This window comes from Calypte anna, chromosome 3, assembly GCF_003957555.1.
Source record: "Calypte anna isolate BGI_N300 chromosome 3, bCalAnn1_v1.p, whole genome shotgun sequence".
Classification (NCBI taxonomy): Eukaryota; Metazoa; Chordata; class Aves; order Apodiformes; family Trochilidae; genus Calypte; species Calypte anna.
Genome location: NC_044246.1, coordinates 83,494,910 through 83,510,607, shown reverse-complemented (window position 1 = coordinate 83,510,607; position 15,698 = coordinate 83,494,910). Strand labels below are relative to the sequence as shown.

General features: G+C 39.8%; 1 protein-coding gene across 4 annotated transcripts in view; it reads left to right on the top strand.

Annotated features, from left to right (window-relative positions):
- Nucleotides 1-4,209, top strand: part of MAP3K7 (mitogen-activated protein kinase kinase kinase 7) — a 45,915-nt gene extending 41,706 nt beyond the window's left edge. For all 4 annotated transcript variants that reach the window (XM_030446995.1, XM_008495405.2, XM_008495404.2 and 1 more), the window contains one exon: nucleotides 1,144-4,209. In XM_030446995.1, coding sequence (XP_030302855.1) covers nucleotides 1,144-1,324 — 181 coding nt within the window. In that variant the 3' untranslated portion in view covers nucleotides 1,325-4,209. The remainder of the gene's footprint in view (nucleotides 1-1,143) is intronic.
- Nucleotides 4,210-15,698: the final 11,489 nt, after the last annotated feature.

The window sequence follows — 15,698 nt, the reverse complement described above, 5'->3', positions numbered from 1 at the left end:
CTTCACTTCTGGTTTAGCAGCATGGGAACAAGTTTTGTTTTTCTGGTGCAACTAGGATTTTTAGACTTCATGAGGAGTTACTGAAGCTAGCACAAAGACCTTAATTTTGGTTGAATTTCTGTGTTTTCCCTGTGAATCAGTAAATCATATAAAAATGTGTTTCCCTTCCCAAATTGTTAGTTCTGTACCTTTAGATTCCACCTTTACCTTTTTTCTCTCACAAATTCTACACACACATTTCTCTCAAAGTGTGTTTTGCTTAGTCAGAACATAATTGTCCATAGGTGTTAAAACAAAAAATTGTGATTGATGAATTGGTGCTGGCTAAGGTAGTTATTAGATCAACCTTTACAGAATGATTAAGGTTTTTTTTAAACTGTAATTATAAACCATATGGCAACAATTAATTAACATGAACTTTCTCCACTACTATTTTGTTACTAAAATATTGCTGGCAGCTTGCCTTCTTGTCACCTCATAAACAAATAGTAAGACAAACTGCTACATCAGTTTTGTAGGATAATTTATAGCAAGTTTATCAGTGTTTTTGTTCATCTAAAATTGTTGCTAAACAACATAATGAACTCTTACAGCATAAATTAAGTGAAATGACAGTTACAGAAATAATTTGCTTGATTCTGCTTTTCCACTGCTTTTAGGAGTCCAGATAGAAAACAGCACTTCACTAAAATACTACCAAAATTATCACAATTTTGCCTTTTAAGTTACCTTTTGGTTTTTTAAATGTACCTATTTTTATGAAAAATTATAGTTAAATGTATTTATGAAATTCTGTGTGGATCCTTAGACGTTTTACTGTGACCTGTAGAACTGTGTCTCGGTCATATACATACATATATTTATATATATATATATATATATATATATATATATATATATATGACAGTTTTAGAGACTGAGAGTATGACTTTCAGCTCTTTGAAAGTTTAAATGTGGATTTGATTTGGAAGACAATTTTTTCCCAGTCTACAGAAAAGAGTAGGATTATTTTTTTGTCAACTTTTTTCATTTTTGTCAGAATACTGCCAGCCAGGAGTTATTGCCAGATAATCAAATACTAAGAAGTCACCTACACACCTGCACAAGTATATGGTAAATTTGATTTTTCTTTTTTTATTTTAGACAAGAACTAATAGCAGAACTGGACCAGGATGAAAAAGACCAGCAGAACACATCCCGTCTGGTACAAGAACATAAAAAGCTGTTAGATGAAAACAAAAGTCTCTCGACTTACTATCAGCAATGCAAAAAACAATTAGAGGTCATCAGAAATCAGCAACAGAAAAGGCCAGGCACATCATGATTTCCTGGGACCTTTCAAATGAGAAAATATGCACAGAAAAGACTGATTATTTTTTTTATTGATATTATTATCCCTTATTATGACAACTCATGAGTGTTAGCTTCTTGGTGTGATCTGTATTTGTCTGCTACACTTAAGATCATTTAATTTTCTTTTTCCTACGGTGGACATCCAGTTCAACGGGTTAATCAGATAAGGTGAGAAAACAGTGACTTGAATTAACCAACAGCCCTCAGTTTAGATCAAGAACAGTGGCTGTGTGCATGCTCCCTGTGTGAAGGCTGGCCTAACAAGTGTTAAACTGGCTGCTAAATTGTAAGATCTTGGTTTTAGTTTCTGCTGTTACCTCGATAAAAGCAAAACAAAAACTCGCCTGTTTCAGAATAGGTTTGTTCCAGTGTCTCATCTCAAACTGTTACTATGACAATTATTTTCAGGACTTAAACATGCACCAAGCTGCAGAGGTGATGCTGGCTGGCGAGGGTAATCGTGAAGCAGTAGTGATGCCTCTTGCCTGTAGATGTAGTGTATTTTTTCCACATGCAAAATGGTAGGCAAACCAATGCCAGCATCCTTGGCTCAGTGCTTGATAGCCCTGCATTTTGACTAATACACTTGTATTCTTGTGCATTCATAAAATAGTCAAAGTAAAAGGCTGTATTTTCTTTACTTTATAGGGGAGGATGGCACGCAGTTTCATATAGTTACTGGGCAAAAGTTACCATGGTGTTTCACTGGGCAAAGTAGGTCCCTTGTATAAAAGAGGGAAAGAATCAAAAATGTGTGAAAGTATGTTTTAAGCCTTTAAAGCCTTTGTCCCTGTAGCATCTTTGAAAGAAAATTAAGAAAACAAACTAATACAGAATTTTAAATACTTAACTCCCTTTATATTACTTCCTGGATTTATTTTTTTTTTCTTACAACTTACTTGCTGAAAAGCATTTACCATAACGTAAATAAGTTTGTTTTGGATAGGCAAAGAAGGGTTTGGGAAATGAATTTATTTTAAATAGCAAATCATGAAATGGAGCGGAGTATGCAAGTAGGGGAAGCTATTTAAAAAATGAGGGAAATGGCAGAGATCTCTATCAGGAATCTCAGTTATTCTACTCATTCGACTGTGGTTGAAAGGAAGTCCATCACAGAATGCCTGCTGCCTTCCCTGGGACTGAAGAATTGCATTTAATGACCTCGAGCAGAACATGTAATGATCAGTGTCATTATTTACCACCATTACTCGTTTACATTGCAGATTGTTTATTTGGATTATGAGTTACCTTCTAAGTGGTAAAAAAAAAATGAGGATCTTCTAAATATAATGCAAAATATTCCTTGACATAAACTCTTGGTTTACTCAGTTGTGGGCAGGGTTTCAGTCCCAATCTTTTGCAAAAGGAAAAAAATGGGGAATTCAAGTTTAGCTGCTGAGCCCTCAAAAATATAAGAGAAGTAATCTGAAATTTGACTTCCACTTATTTCAAATGAATAATTATTCATAAGAGCCAATGAGCAGAGTATGGAAAACCATTAGTGGTAGAAACCTCATATTATTTTCTTCTTCCCCTGCTGGCTTACCTGATAACAAGCATAAGTACTATTGTGCTGATCTGTGAACAACAAAAATGACCAAGAGTTTATTAAACAGTGTCATCCTCTCTTGAAAATAAATCTATTGTTGGCAAGCCTTTGGGAGTCAGGAACCCTTCCCTCATTTTATTTAAATAAAGGAAGGGTTATCATTCCCAAAACTTTAGCAGATAATTTGATTAGTTAGCTGAAACTGATATTGGGGATCAGCTTAAGGGCACGCATATTTATAGCAAAATGTAATTGGCAGAGAAAATAACTGAAGTATTAGGAATAGCACAAGTTGTCCAGAGCATTGCAATTCACATACATCTGTCCATCTACCAAAAAGGGACATACTGGGTGGTCAGCAGCTTGCTTAACAGATGCTGAAGCATGAAGTAGAGCAGCAGAAGTGCTCAACTTCAGTTGCATGGTTGATAATTTGCATACACAAAATCATTTCCCAGGAGATTTTACAGTTTGCCCTTGTCACAAGAGATACACTTGAGGTGAATCAGTATTGCAGATGAAAGGTCACTTTCTGGCAGAGTGTGAATAAAAAAAAGTGATTGAATTCCTAATGTGATGGTACATAATACATAAATCTGTCCTAACAGTTTCTTTTTGGGGTTTGCATTAAAAAGGGTCTAAAATTGTAAAAGCAGTACTGTGCTTTCATGCACTGTGTAACTTTACTCCATTCAACAATTGGGTATATTGCTCTTGTAACTTAAAAAGGGAGCTTGAAGTTTGACCTTTTGCCTTCAGATTGTCCCTTCTTAATTCCACCAGCATTTAGAAAAATATTTGTCCAGATTTCTCAGTGTTCAGTGTGTCAAAATCTGTGTATCATGAAAAAAAACCAAACACAAAAAACAAACCTTTTAAGGGTAGAATATAGCAGTTTGGACTAAGAAATGTTGAACAGCTTAACTTTCAGTGACCTTTATTATTTTCATAAGGCTCTTGTTTTAAAAAGTTGTTTACAAATGTACTTTCATTTTTCTGTTAAACTATCTTGAGTGTTCAGATTTTTTTTTTCACGGACTCTTTTGTCCAGTTAAAGCTGTTTCTCTAATCATGGAGGTGAAACATCTCGTTTCCTCTGGGCACTGCCTTCTCAGAAAATGTAACAGGCTCTGCTTTTTGTTACAGTATGTGTTCTGTAAGATATTGTGTAATTGAAAGAATGCTTCTGTACACTGCACAGTTCTGCCAAAAATGCTTTTTTTAGGCTTTTTGGGGTTTTTTTCTGACGAGAAGTTGAATATTGTAATTCAAAACTTGTACATAAAATGGTGACTGATTTCATATGATTCAGGAATGAGCGGTGTGGCTTTCTGCTACGGGGTTTTATTGCGTTGTCAGGAATCTAATTAATAAAAGCTGAGAGACTTCCACAAACATGTACAAATGCCCCAGCACTTGCCAGGGCATCCTTGATCTCCCATGGAATACCACCCGGGGTGGGGAAACAATCATCATGCAGTTGTTCCCACTGCCAGAAGAAAATTCTTCTGCCCTTAGCTCTTCCCTTCCTGTGTGCAGCAATAGGGCTTAGGATGAACAGTCCTGCTCACAACTGTGGATCCAAGATACTTTAAGAATGCCACATCTTTCCTACAGATGTCCCACAAAAGGATAAGCACTTGCCTTTTCATCCTTCAGCTCGGACAGATTCCATTCCCTGGAACTTCTCTGTGTTGCTCATAATGGTTTTTACTGCTTAAGGGCTTCCATTGCCACACCACAGACACAGGTGACCCCTTAGCTGGCTAATATAATAATAGTGTCACTAGGTTAGTGGCACTCGGTGCCTGTGAGAATCGAGGTCTCTAGAGACATAAATACAGGTCTGTGTACGTGAGAGTGCTTTGGTTACTTTCTGTGCCTATGTAACCCTTATTTTTCACTTCTTGCAGGAACAGTTTAGATTTCCCACCACACTTGGACAGTTTTGCTGCAAATGTTTTGACTTTGAACCTGCATCCTGACTTTGGTCATGGAGCAATATTTAAAAGAACAACACTGAATTTAGATCAAAATATTTAACAGTTGTCATTATAAATAAAATACTGTCTTAGAATACTGCTAATCCTAGGCCTTGAACCTAGACGAGCGTAGATGAAAAAAAAAGAGTTTTATTCATAACTATGTGCTTTTTACTAAGTAGTAGCTGAGATAAAATAGGTTTGTGTTTGCATATTTACACATCTTATTGATACCCCCTTGTAATTTGGATGAAGGCAGCCCAAATACTCTAACACTTGGGGAGCCATTGCCTTTTACAGGCAGAAAGAGAAGAGCTTGTTGTTGTCTTACAAGCCAGAAAAAGCTTATCTAGCCTTGTGAAGCCAAAGGCACTGGGAGAAGCAGCCCTGGAAGCAGGGGGAGTGGATCTCCTGCCTACCTGAAGTGAGAGCAGAGCTCCCTGCCAGGGCTGGGGCAGATGTGGGGTGATACAGTGCACCCCAACTCCACCTCTGTAGCAGTGCAGATACTGCAGATGCTCCCTGCCTCAGTTGATGCTCACATGCAGACTGGTGGAAATGCAAGGGTATTCCCTTTTCCTAGGTATTCCCTTTTCCTGGCCACGCTTTTCTCTCCCACTGGTGTGGAAGGGGAGAGGCTGTGATGCAGCAGCATGTAGACTGCTCTCCTGGGGTATTTAGGCAGGAGACCAAGGAGTAACAGCTTATGGACTTAACATGTGGGATGGGAAACTACTTTAGGTTTTAGCAGAAAATAAGGAAGAAAATCTTTAATCATAGCAGATATGGAGGTCATATGAGGTGGATTTGTCTAAAAGCTTTGTCAGAATCTGTTCATCTTTTTTTTTTTTTTCCTGGGTAGCAGCAAGGTAGACTTCACCCATTGGGCTGCCTTTGGGCAACTTCCAAAGCGAACACATGGTAGCTCTTGCTGTGTGATAGGGGTGGACAAAATCTGCTTCAAAGGAGGAGAGCTGTTTGCACTGGGCCTTTTATGCAGCAGAGCTGGTGTCTGTACAACATAGATTTAAGACTACTTGGACTCCCTTCTGAAAACAGTTACAAAGATTAGGCTTAGAGAGGGCATAGATTGTCCCATTATCTGAAGATGTCCCTATTTGCCAAGCTGCTGCTGCAGAAATGCCCCTGTGAACATTTTTGTTGTCCAAGGCCCCAGAGGACCTTGTGTGTGCCTGTCACCAGAGGACTCCTCGAACAGCTGCCTCCAAAAAGTTAAACCCGGTACGTGCAAATCAGACTCTTATTAAAGTTTCTTACATCATCACTAGCAGCGTGGCTGGAGCATAGCTGGGAATTGTTCGTGAGGTAGGGAGCTGAAGCGAAATTAGCTTGTCCTCTGAAGGCTGCCTGAGGTCTCCAGGGCACACACTGCTTCTGTCAGTAAAGGGCTCTGATAGGACCTGAAAGGCAGAGGTGGTGCAAGGAACCCTTGTGGTGGGTGCATCTGTGCTTTACATCAGAGCCCAGTGCCATGGCTGGGTGGTAGCAGCCTGCTGGTGAGACCTCTCCTGGTTTTCCTTAGAGGGTTTCAGCCACCTCTCCAGGTGTCCCAAAGTGCTGCCAGACACCAGAGCTAGAGTAAAATTTGAGGTATAAGGTGATTTTTTTTACGTTCATCATACCACTGAAGAAGTGAGAGATGGCTGAGTAGGTATTTATTTTATTTGTTTAGGAGGGGGGAAAAAAAGACCTAGAAACCAAGGTCATTGCTCATGCTGTATCCCAACATCTCTGGATGCAGGAAATACAGCAGGAGACATGGCACAAGCCCTGCAGTGAGTGTGCTGCCAAAGGAACCATGCAGTGAAACACGTGTTGTGGTGAAGGATTTCTATTTATTTCATGGTTGCTTTCCAGAGTGCTCTGGAAGTGCAGACCCGAAAGGAGAAGGAGGAAAAAGCTCTGCCAACACAGCTGGGGATGTGAGTGTGGCTGGCTTGTTCAGTACTATGGCATGCTGTCCCCCAAAATAGGTCAAACCGAATTTTCCATCTCAACTACTTTAATTCTGTGGTGTTAGGACCATGTAACCTGCATCTCCTGGACAAACCTCAGCATTCACTGGCTTTGAACAGGTACAGCTGACAGGGCTTTTCCTTTCCAAGAGCAGAAGCAGCCAATGTATTCGTGTGAAAGCTACAAGCACTTGCTGTTCTCCAGGTCAGCAACTTCAGCAAGGTGGAGGAACAGATGAATTTCCCCCTCCATTGAAAAGAGAAAAAAAAAACCCAAACCAAAAAAAAAACCAATCAACAAAAAAACTTTTCTAGCTAACTTATTTCTGAAGCAGGAGCTCAGCCTGAGAACCTCTTCTCTTTCTAAACATAATCCTATTTTGATAAACCATGAAAGGTGCAAAAAGGGATGAACATTAAGAATCTGACTTGGTTTCAATTGTCTGAAAGCTCAGATTTAGGGGATTTTCTTTTATTTTACATCTCTGGTTCCTAGTCTCAGAGCTAGAAGAGGAGCTAGCTGATGTAACAGAGGCGCACAGCTTTCCCATACTCTTTCAGCTCCTACAAATTTTGTCTCTGCCAGTGAGACTGATGTAAAGATTAAGCAGTTGCTAAAGAAAGTCACATAACCTAATTACAAAGGAAATGGCTCTAGAAAAGTTCGGCCTTTACTTGATCTACTTGAGAGCAATTTTTTAACAGTGAAATGAGTAATTTTCAGAATACCATTAGTAGGGAGATCAGAGTCGAATGGCAGATTTTAATGTTACAAGTTTTTAAGCAGCATTCTATCTTCATTTGCCTCAATGGTTACTTCTAGTCTGGGTGTGGAGGGAAAGCAGAGCCTCAGGGGGCGGGTCACAGAAATTGAACCTGCAAAGTCCCTTTCTAAAAGCAAACAGAATGAAATCTCAAACGTTTACAAGAAAACCGAAGGAGAGGAAAAGGAATCTGCAGGCGATTTGGCACCTTAATCCTGATGTCTAAAACTGGCTGTACAGGGAAGCAAATGGTGTATTACCCTCAGACCTGCAAGAGGATGGGATTCCTAAAAATTTGAGTTGTTCCATTTCTGCCAGTTGAACTGAGGGGCTGCTCCTCTTCTAGCTCAGCCCCTTTTGCTGTCACGACTGCAGACAGTATCGTGCCACAGTAGCTGCTCTTTGGTCTTCAGCAAACATCAGGTTCCCAAGACAGAACAATCCTTGATTGGGAACAGCACGTGCAGGGGTAGGAAGAGGATATGTTCTTTCACATTGCCCAGGGAAGTTTCTCTGGTATCATAGCAGCAGCTGCAACAGCTGTGTTTCTTTCAGATGGCTCGTAGTGATGAGCAACTTTCTGCTGAAGGTTTCTACATTTGAATTGGCATCTTGCACCAAAAGACATTTTTGGTGCAATATTTTTCATAATTACTTATTCCACCCCCAAAAAAAGCCATATCAGAATCAATTAAAAAGTAATTTACAAATTAATATTTAAGAAATCTGAGATTCCTATCCCATTTTAAAACAAAAGAGCTGTCTATGCTGGCAGTGTAATATAAAATTATCTGTAGTAGCCCTCTATCTGCCAGTGCTGCCAGGTCCCAAGAGCCCTTTTAGCTTGTAGGATGAATGAGCTGGCTGTTTTAAAACATGCTTGAAAGAAGTTTATAAGTGCTGACTGGTTATGTTCTGGTTCAGCATTCCTCCTGCTGCGTAATGAACAAGTGCACAGTAGCTCTAAAATACGCCTTAAATACAGAAGCATTCGGGCGAGGCATTTATTCATCTGCATTCGAGCCACCACAGCAGCACTCACTCTGTTGTACAGATTTATGCAAGATCATCACAACAGATGTCCCAAATCTCAGTGCTATCAGCTCTGTAGTCTGCCCTGTGGTCCAGCCCAAGAATGTCTAAAGAAGAGGAGCACCTCTACAAGCAAGTCAAAAATTGAATGAAACATCACTGTTACCGCAGTCAGTCACACAAAAATAGTGCTGTGCAGTATGGCAATGAATTGCTGGCTATGCTGTTCTTTTATCAACTTGGCATGAATACAAATCCCTTAAGAATCAGAATGGAACACTTTGAGCTATCCTGAACCTTTATGAACCAGTATCTCGTTTACTTGGACTAATGCTCCTAATTGTAGTGAGTGATGATAATGCACTAATGCTTTCTCGCCGTCCTTTCAGGCAGAGCAGAGTTCAGAATTTTTCAAGCTGATAAGTTAAGCTGTGATTCTTGGGATCTTTTTTCTTTTGTTCTGAAGAGATGAAGAAAACTACAGATTTCTCTTTATTTCAAGAGCTGAATGTGCTTGTCAAGGTTGGAAAGCCTGTCCTGCTATATGAGGACAGCAGCAAATGGAAGAAGTCTCTGTTGCCATAAGCTTGATGATAAGCAGCCTTCTCTGTAACAAGGATCAGGGCTGTACAGGGATAATGAATGGTGAGACACTAGAACAGCTTGCCCAGGGAAGTTATGGATGCTTCATCCCCGGAAGTGTTCAAGGCCAGGCTAGACAGAACTTGGAATAACCTGGTCTAGTGGGAGGTGTGTCCTTCCCCATGCAGGGGGGCTGGTCCCTCCCAGCCCAAACCATGGGCTCAAGTCAGTAGATGGTTATTCTTTCTATGATGACAATTTTCTCAGAGTTTAGCCTAGTAGGACATAACTAGAGGGGTGGTAGAAGTATTCACAAAGATGCTTTTTCCCATCTGCACCACAGGCAAAGGAGAGTTGTGTTTCTCCACAGCAATTCACGCCATGAGCTTGAATTCAAGCTTCTGAAATGGAAGATGCAGAACATCCATCTCTGTTTTGTGAGTCAGCATCCCCATAGACTACACAGATGGATCTGGTAGAGATTCCTCTCAGATGCCTGAGTTTAACATTTGTGAATACCGCAAAAACACCCATTTGTCAGCATCTTCCAGTGAGGAAAACCAGAGATGATACCTGCACCCATTTTGATCCACCTGTTGTGTTTGTGCTGAACATGTTCTGGCCCTTAAAATCATTTAATAGCCAAATATATAACATATATACATATATAATATGTATACATTTTTCACAGTAAGAGTACATATCATACGTTTACCTGTTATTTGGACCAAACCTAGTGTTTGACATACAATAGCCAGGTTTATTATCCCTAGAAGTAGCAGTATCAAGAGCAGCACAGGCCATGGTGTGTCTGCCAGCTGGCTGCAGCAGGACCTGTGATACAAGAAGTCCTATAGCCACCACAGCTTCTCATGTCAAAGAGCAAGAGGAGTGTGAAGCTGTGGCAGTGGTTTTGCAAGACGAATGTCTGTGAGCTGGGCTACAGAGCTGATTCTCTCTGTGTTTGCCACCCCGCAGACAAATTAATGGCATGAGTTGTTGTCAACTCCTACTAAATAAACCAGTGACCTAAAGATGAAAGGCTCTATGTCCAAATTATTTTCATTAATTGCACTGTGGGGCCAGGATAGATTTAATTTCAAGGACAGGAATATTAACCTCAATTCCTTTCCTTAATTGAGTGTGGAGAAACAAGAGGCGTAAGCAAGGGAAGCAGAGAACAAGGACATGGGTCATTAGCACTGTCATCTGGTCTCAATGGCAGCAGCATCTTGTAAAAAATGTCATTGCAACAACCAGGAAGCAAACGTGTGTTTGGCAATGTGCAGAGCACTGGTAATGTGGAAATTTATGGCAGCAATTGGATTTTCACCAGTATTTAAATCCATAAATCTTAGCACAGGTTTATAATGAGAAACAAGTAACTGGAACCCATCTTCAAACAATTCACAAGAAAGAAAAAACAACAGCAAAATGCTGCAGAGCAGTCTCCATGTGTGATGCTGGCACCACGGGAAGCCTTTAAGGGAAAAAGATGTGGCCATTAGAGCTTCTGTTACTGATTTATGACACTTGCAGAGTATTTCTCACATGAAGGCTTCAAATCACTTTTTAAAAAGCACTGTTACAGGGAAACAGAGACCCAAGGGAGTGTAGCTGAACTTCCAGAAGGTCTATACTCAATTTGGGAATAAGATTCAGGTTTCCTGCCTGTCCATCCATAGATATATCTAATGGGCTCCAGTGATTCTGTCCCTGATTAAATATCTGTAAAGCAGCACAATTCAGGAGAGGTTTCCTTTATCTAGCTTGGCTACAGAGTACATCCTTTCCATCACCAAAGATGGGGGATGTTTTGTTTTGTTTTGTTTTGTTTTTTAACTGCTGTTTAAAGCTCATTTGATCAGAGTGACATAAATGCAAGTAAACCATTTACAAACCAGGTCAGCTGTAGTTGCGAAAGTGGGATCGCAATGAATGAGTGAGTGAGTGAGTACATCTTTAGGATAAGTGTAACAGGGTGATGAAATTACATCTTAATATGAGATAATATGTCTCTTACATATAAAAGGCTTTAATAAAAGCCACGGAGTTTGGCCTTGCCACAGACTAGCTGACTCTGCTTAATCTTGCCCAGGATGATCACTACTAATGAAATAAAACAATCCAAGAGAACACTTTTTTGGTAATGCTCTGAAGAACTTCATTCAAGGGGAGGGTAAAATATTCTAAACCAAATGCATTTTTGCTTGTTAAAAATTCTGCAGAAGCATTTAAAGATTATGGTTTCATTTTATGTTGAAACAAGAGGTTGACAGAGGTCTATTTATGTTATTGCTTCAAGATCTTCTTTGCAAGTGACTGTGGTGCTTAATTACATTATAATGTTGCGCAGTTAGGAAAGAATGTGCCTAAAGCTGTGTCTCCACATGAAGTGCTCATAAGAAGAAAGAATTTCTCACCAAGCTCAAATTCTTTTTTTTTTTTTTTTTTTTTTTTACTATTTAAAGGACAGGAAATGCAAGATCATCCTCCTTTTACAAATCCCGCAGTGACTGCAAAGCCATAAATAAAAATGCATTAGTTTCTTGTGACACCAGTGAAAGAGCAAACAAAAATTAAATAAATGCATGTTTCACTTATATCTGGAGAAAAACTCTATAAATGTTGCTAGTCTTTTGACTTAGCTCAGTTTCTCTTGGTTCCCTGGAGTCCCATCATTTTAAGCCTGTGGCCTACTTGGCTTGAGAAACCAGGCCAAACTCTCTTCAAAAAAATTAAAAATTAATGCCAGAGTTCCTTGCAATGATCCAGAAAATACAGCTGAATTCAGGAGGGTACAGCCAAAACCCAGCAAGCTTACAGAATGGCATCTAGTTCTGTGTTTGCCCTCAGTGTATTATTGCTGTGGTGTTGAAGGCATCATTTGTCATCTCTTGCTGGGAGAATCAGCTTTTTCAGTCCTGAAGAAATTTCCATATGTGCACATCTTGGGTGCTGTTACCCCCCCTGGAGACTCTCTCTCCCAGCCCTGCCCAGGAAACAAGCCAAGGGCAACGCCTGTGGAGTGGAATGTGCCTGAGATCTGCACCACCACCAGTACCCTCATTTCTGATTTAAATCATTGGTCGATTTTTTTTTGTTCGATGGTTTCTTCACAGCCAGCTCAGGTTTCTTTTTCTCATATTCTTCATCACTGAAATTTAGGCAAGTACAGAGGTCTTACACAGTCATCCTCTACTTGTTGTCTCTGTTGTAAGACTGGGTATGAGCACAGATGGGTTTTAAGTTACCTAATTATTGACCTTATTTAAGAACCCATAGAAATAGATACGTGATAGACAAAAGACAGCCTCTAAATTCAAGCAAAGGGAAAAAAGAAATGTGCCATTCTTCTGTGCATATGCATAGACAAAACCTATATATTTTCACTCTGTAAGTGGCAATAAATACAGGTAGTTGTTCTGCAAAATTTCTCAGAGTCAGCTTTGCAGTAGCCAAGACAGAGCATTTGTGCTGGATCTGCAAGAAATAGCAATAAATTGGAAAAAAGTTAATTAAGCAAACTGAGACTGCCAGCAGGGGCTAAATAACATCATGCTATAACCTGAGTTTCCTTGAGGTGAGGGAGACTTCTGCTGAAGGAGACCTGAGCAGCAGAAGGGGGATTTGTGAGCTGCTATATTGCTCGCAGAGCTCTTCAAACCGTGATGTTCCTCGCTGTAACTCTGATGAGACTCTCTATAAAGACCTGGAAAAAGAAAAATGGTGCCAAATCTCCATAATCTCTTCTATGCAAGGCAATTTTCCCCTTGTATTAACATGTCAGAGCACCGAGGACTTCGTACTTACTAAGATTTTTTGTTTTGCAATTTCCCACAGAGCAGTGAATTTTGTACCACTGAAAGCTGTGATTATGCAAAAATATGGCTTTTTTTCCTTTTTTTTTCCTTTTTTTTTTTCTTGCCCTTGCCCCTTGGGGAATATCACTGCTTTTGTTGAAGCAGCTCTGCTCTGCAGAGAGAACTCGGCAGGCCAAGTAACTTAAAAAATTGATTGGCAATGAGCAAGTCTTCTGTTGTGTGCACATTTCATTTCGACGCAGTGGCCTGGGAACATTCCTGAGCTGATTAAAATGCACTGAGCAGTCAGCTGGTGGTGCTGGAAGCTGCTTTACAGTTTGGAAATGGGAATTGCAGTGGTTTCCTCCTTCTGGGCCAAACTTACTGGGAAGGAATGTCACGTGGAGCACATTCAATGCACAAAGCCTCTCTAATGGGTCCAAAATGGTTTTGTGCCTGAAATTAAACATTGTTAATAATTGAAGAGCAAAGAAAATGTGCACTTGGGTAGAGAGTGGGTTTTGTAGCTTCTACAAAGAGGTGATCTTGATGGCAGCTGGACAGGCTTGGGGTTTTTTCACAGAAGAAAAAACTTGGATTAAAACAGTTAAGAAGAAGTAATCTTAAATGTATCTTAAATTAGCCCTTATTTCTTTTTAATGAGCACTTTGGGTTTTGCTTTTGCTTTAGGATTTTCTGCATTTGGAAAAAAAAAACAAACAACAAACAACATGATACATAAGCCCCAAAGATTTATTACTAGAGAAACCTTTGAAATCACTCAAGCAGTCAAAGGATGCTTGTAGTATTGGCAAAGAGTAGAAGGACAAGTGAAGAGCTCTCCTGCTCCAGGTGCTGACTGCCATGGGTAAGCCCTGGCATGAGCCTCATACCCATAGTGAGTCCTTATCTTTAAGCCTGAAAGGATTCAAAAAGTGCTTGCTGGGGTCCAGCATCTGCTTCAGCAATGGGCTGGGCTCTTTCTAAGGCTGAATTTTATCCTCTGCACTACTCTTACCCTCCTACCTGGCACAAAAGATGCAGAAAGTCACTCAGAGTTGAGACATTTCTGTGTTTAACTACATGCTCATTCTGACCATGTATTTGTGCAGCAGTGCAGCCTTTCTAAACTTATCAGTGGTTTACCTGAGCATGACAGAGAGGAAAACAAGGTGCATATTTTAATTTCCTTGTGCCAAATGACTGTAGTTTCACAGTCATCTATAGAAAGTGAAAGGCTGGGAAAGAAAATTTTCCCCTCCTCATGGCAATTTGAAGAAAGTGCATGGAAACTATTTTGGTAGATCTGCAGTATGTGTCTCATTTAAAATGAAAATTGTCCATTGAATGCATTTCCACTTAGTCTAGCAGAGTTCTGGTGATTTACATCAGGAAAGAATCTGCTCATCGTTTCCTTTGAAGCTACTTTTATCATTCTGTGGTTGTGAGCACTTTGAAGAGCATTTAAGCTGCATTTTTAAAAAGAAGAAACTCTCCACATGCTTTCTATTGCAAATACAAGTTTGGAGTGATATTTCACAGTGAAATTATGGTTAATTTTCCTCTTTCAGAGATTTTAGTGAGGTTCAGTGCCATTTCAGATAAAATAGTAATCTGTTTAATAAAATGCAAATGTTTCATCCCGTGGGTCTCTGTGTTAATATTTGTACTTTCTATTATGCTTTACAAAAAAATCATTATCACAAGCCATTTTATTGAAGCTCAGCATGTTAAACATGGCTTTCCTGGAGCTCTGATGTACTATCAATTATTTAACAAGCATGAAGTTTACAACTTAGCTAAAGGTTATCATCTATAATACATACATCTGCTTGTGTTTTCCCCAAAGCCATGCATTTTGACCTTTTTCTCTACAAAAGAGTAAACTGTTTCTGTGTCTGTACAAACCACAGACTGTGGTTTTCCTCTTGATTTGGTACTGCTGGCTTTACGTAATCTTGAATTTAAAAAAAAAAACAAACAACAAAACCAAAACCAAACACTGTTGCATTCCCCTGAACACTCTCACTATGCTGTAAAACTTTATTTTAAAACCAATTTTGGGCACAATCAAACTGCAACACACAACACGCACCCGAGGACAATGTTCCTTTTGGGAAAGATTTAACTTTCCTTGAGAATGGGGCCATTTCTAGTGAGATAACATTTTTGTGACAGTGCCAGATGAGCTGCATGCTCAGAAGAGTGTTTGGCACCTTGAAGCCTAGGTTCCCACTGAAAGTAATGGGACTCAGTTTCCTAAAATGATGGAGGTGTCATCCTCAGCCACCCTCAGTGTCCGGGGAGGGATCAGTCTTCCAAGTGCATACATTTATTCTTTTTAAATGGAACAAAGGATCTTAAATCACTGAGTATATGTATAATTTTTAGCCTGATCATACCAGAATTACAAATTCAAAGACACACAGGGGAATTTTGTGTTTGTAGTGAAACCCCAGGCATGCTGCATTGTGGAATTTGGGGATACTTTTGCCCCCCTCCCTCTTCTGCTCTCATTATTTATAACATAAAGAGGAACCTCTGCACTGGGAGTGAATTTTCTGGAGTGATGCTCAGTGCTGTGGTACTGTGGAGTTAGGTTTTAGATGTGGTGGGCTGAGATGTTGTTTCTCTGGTTTCCTCCTAAAAGAAGACAA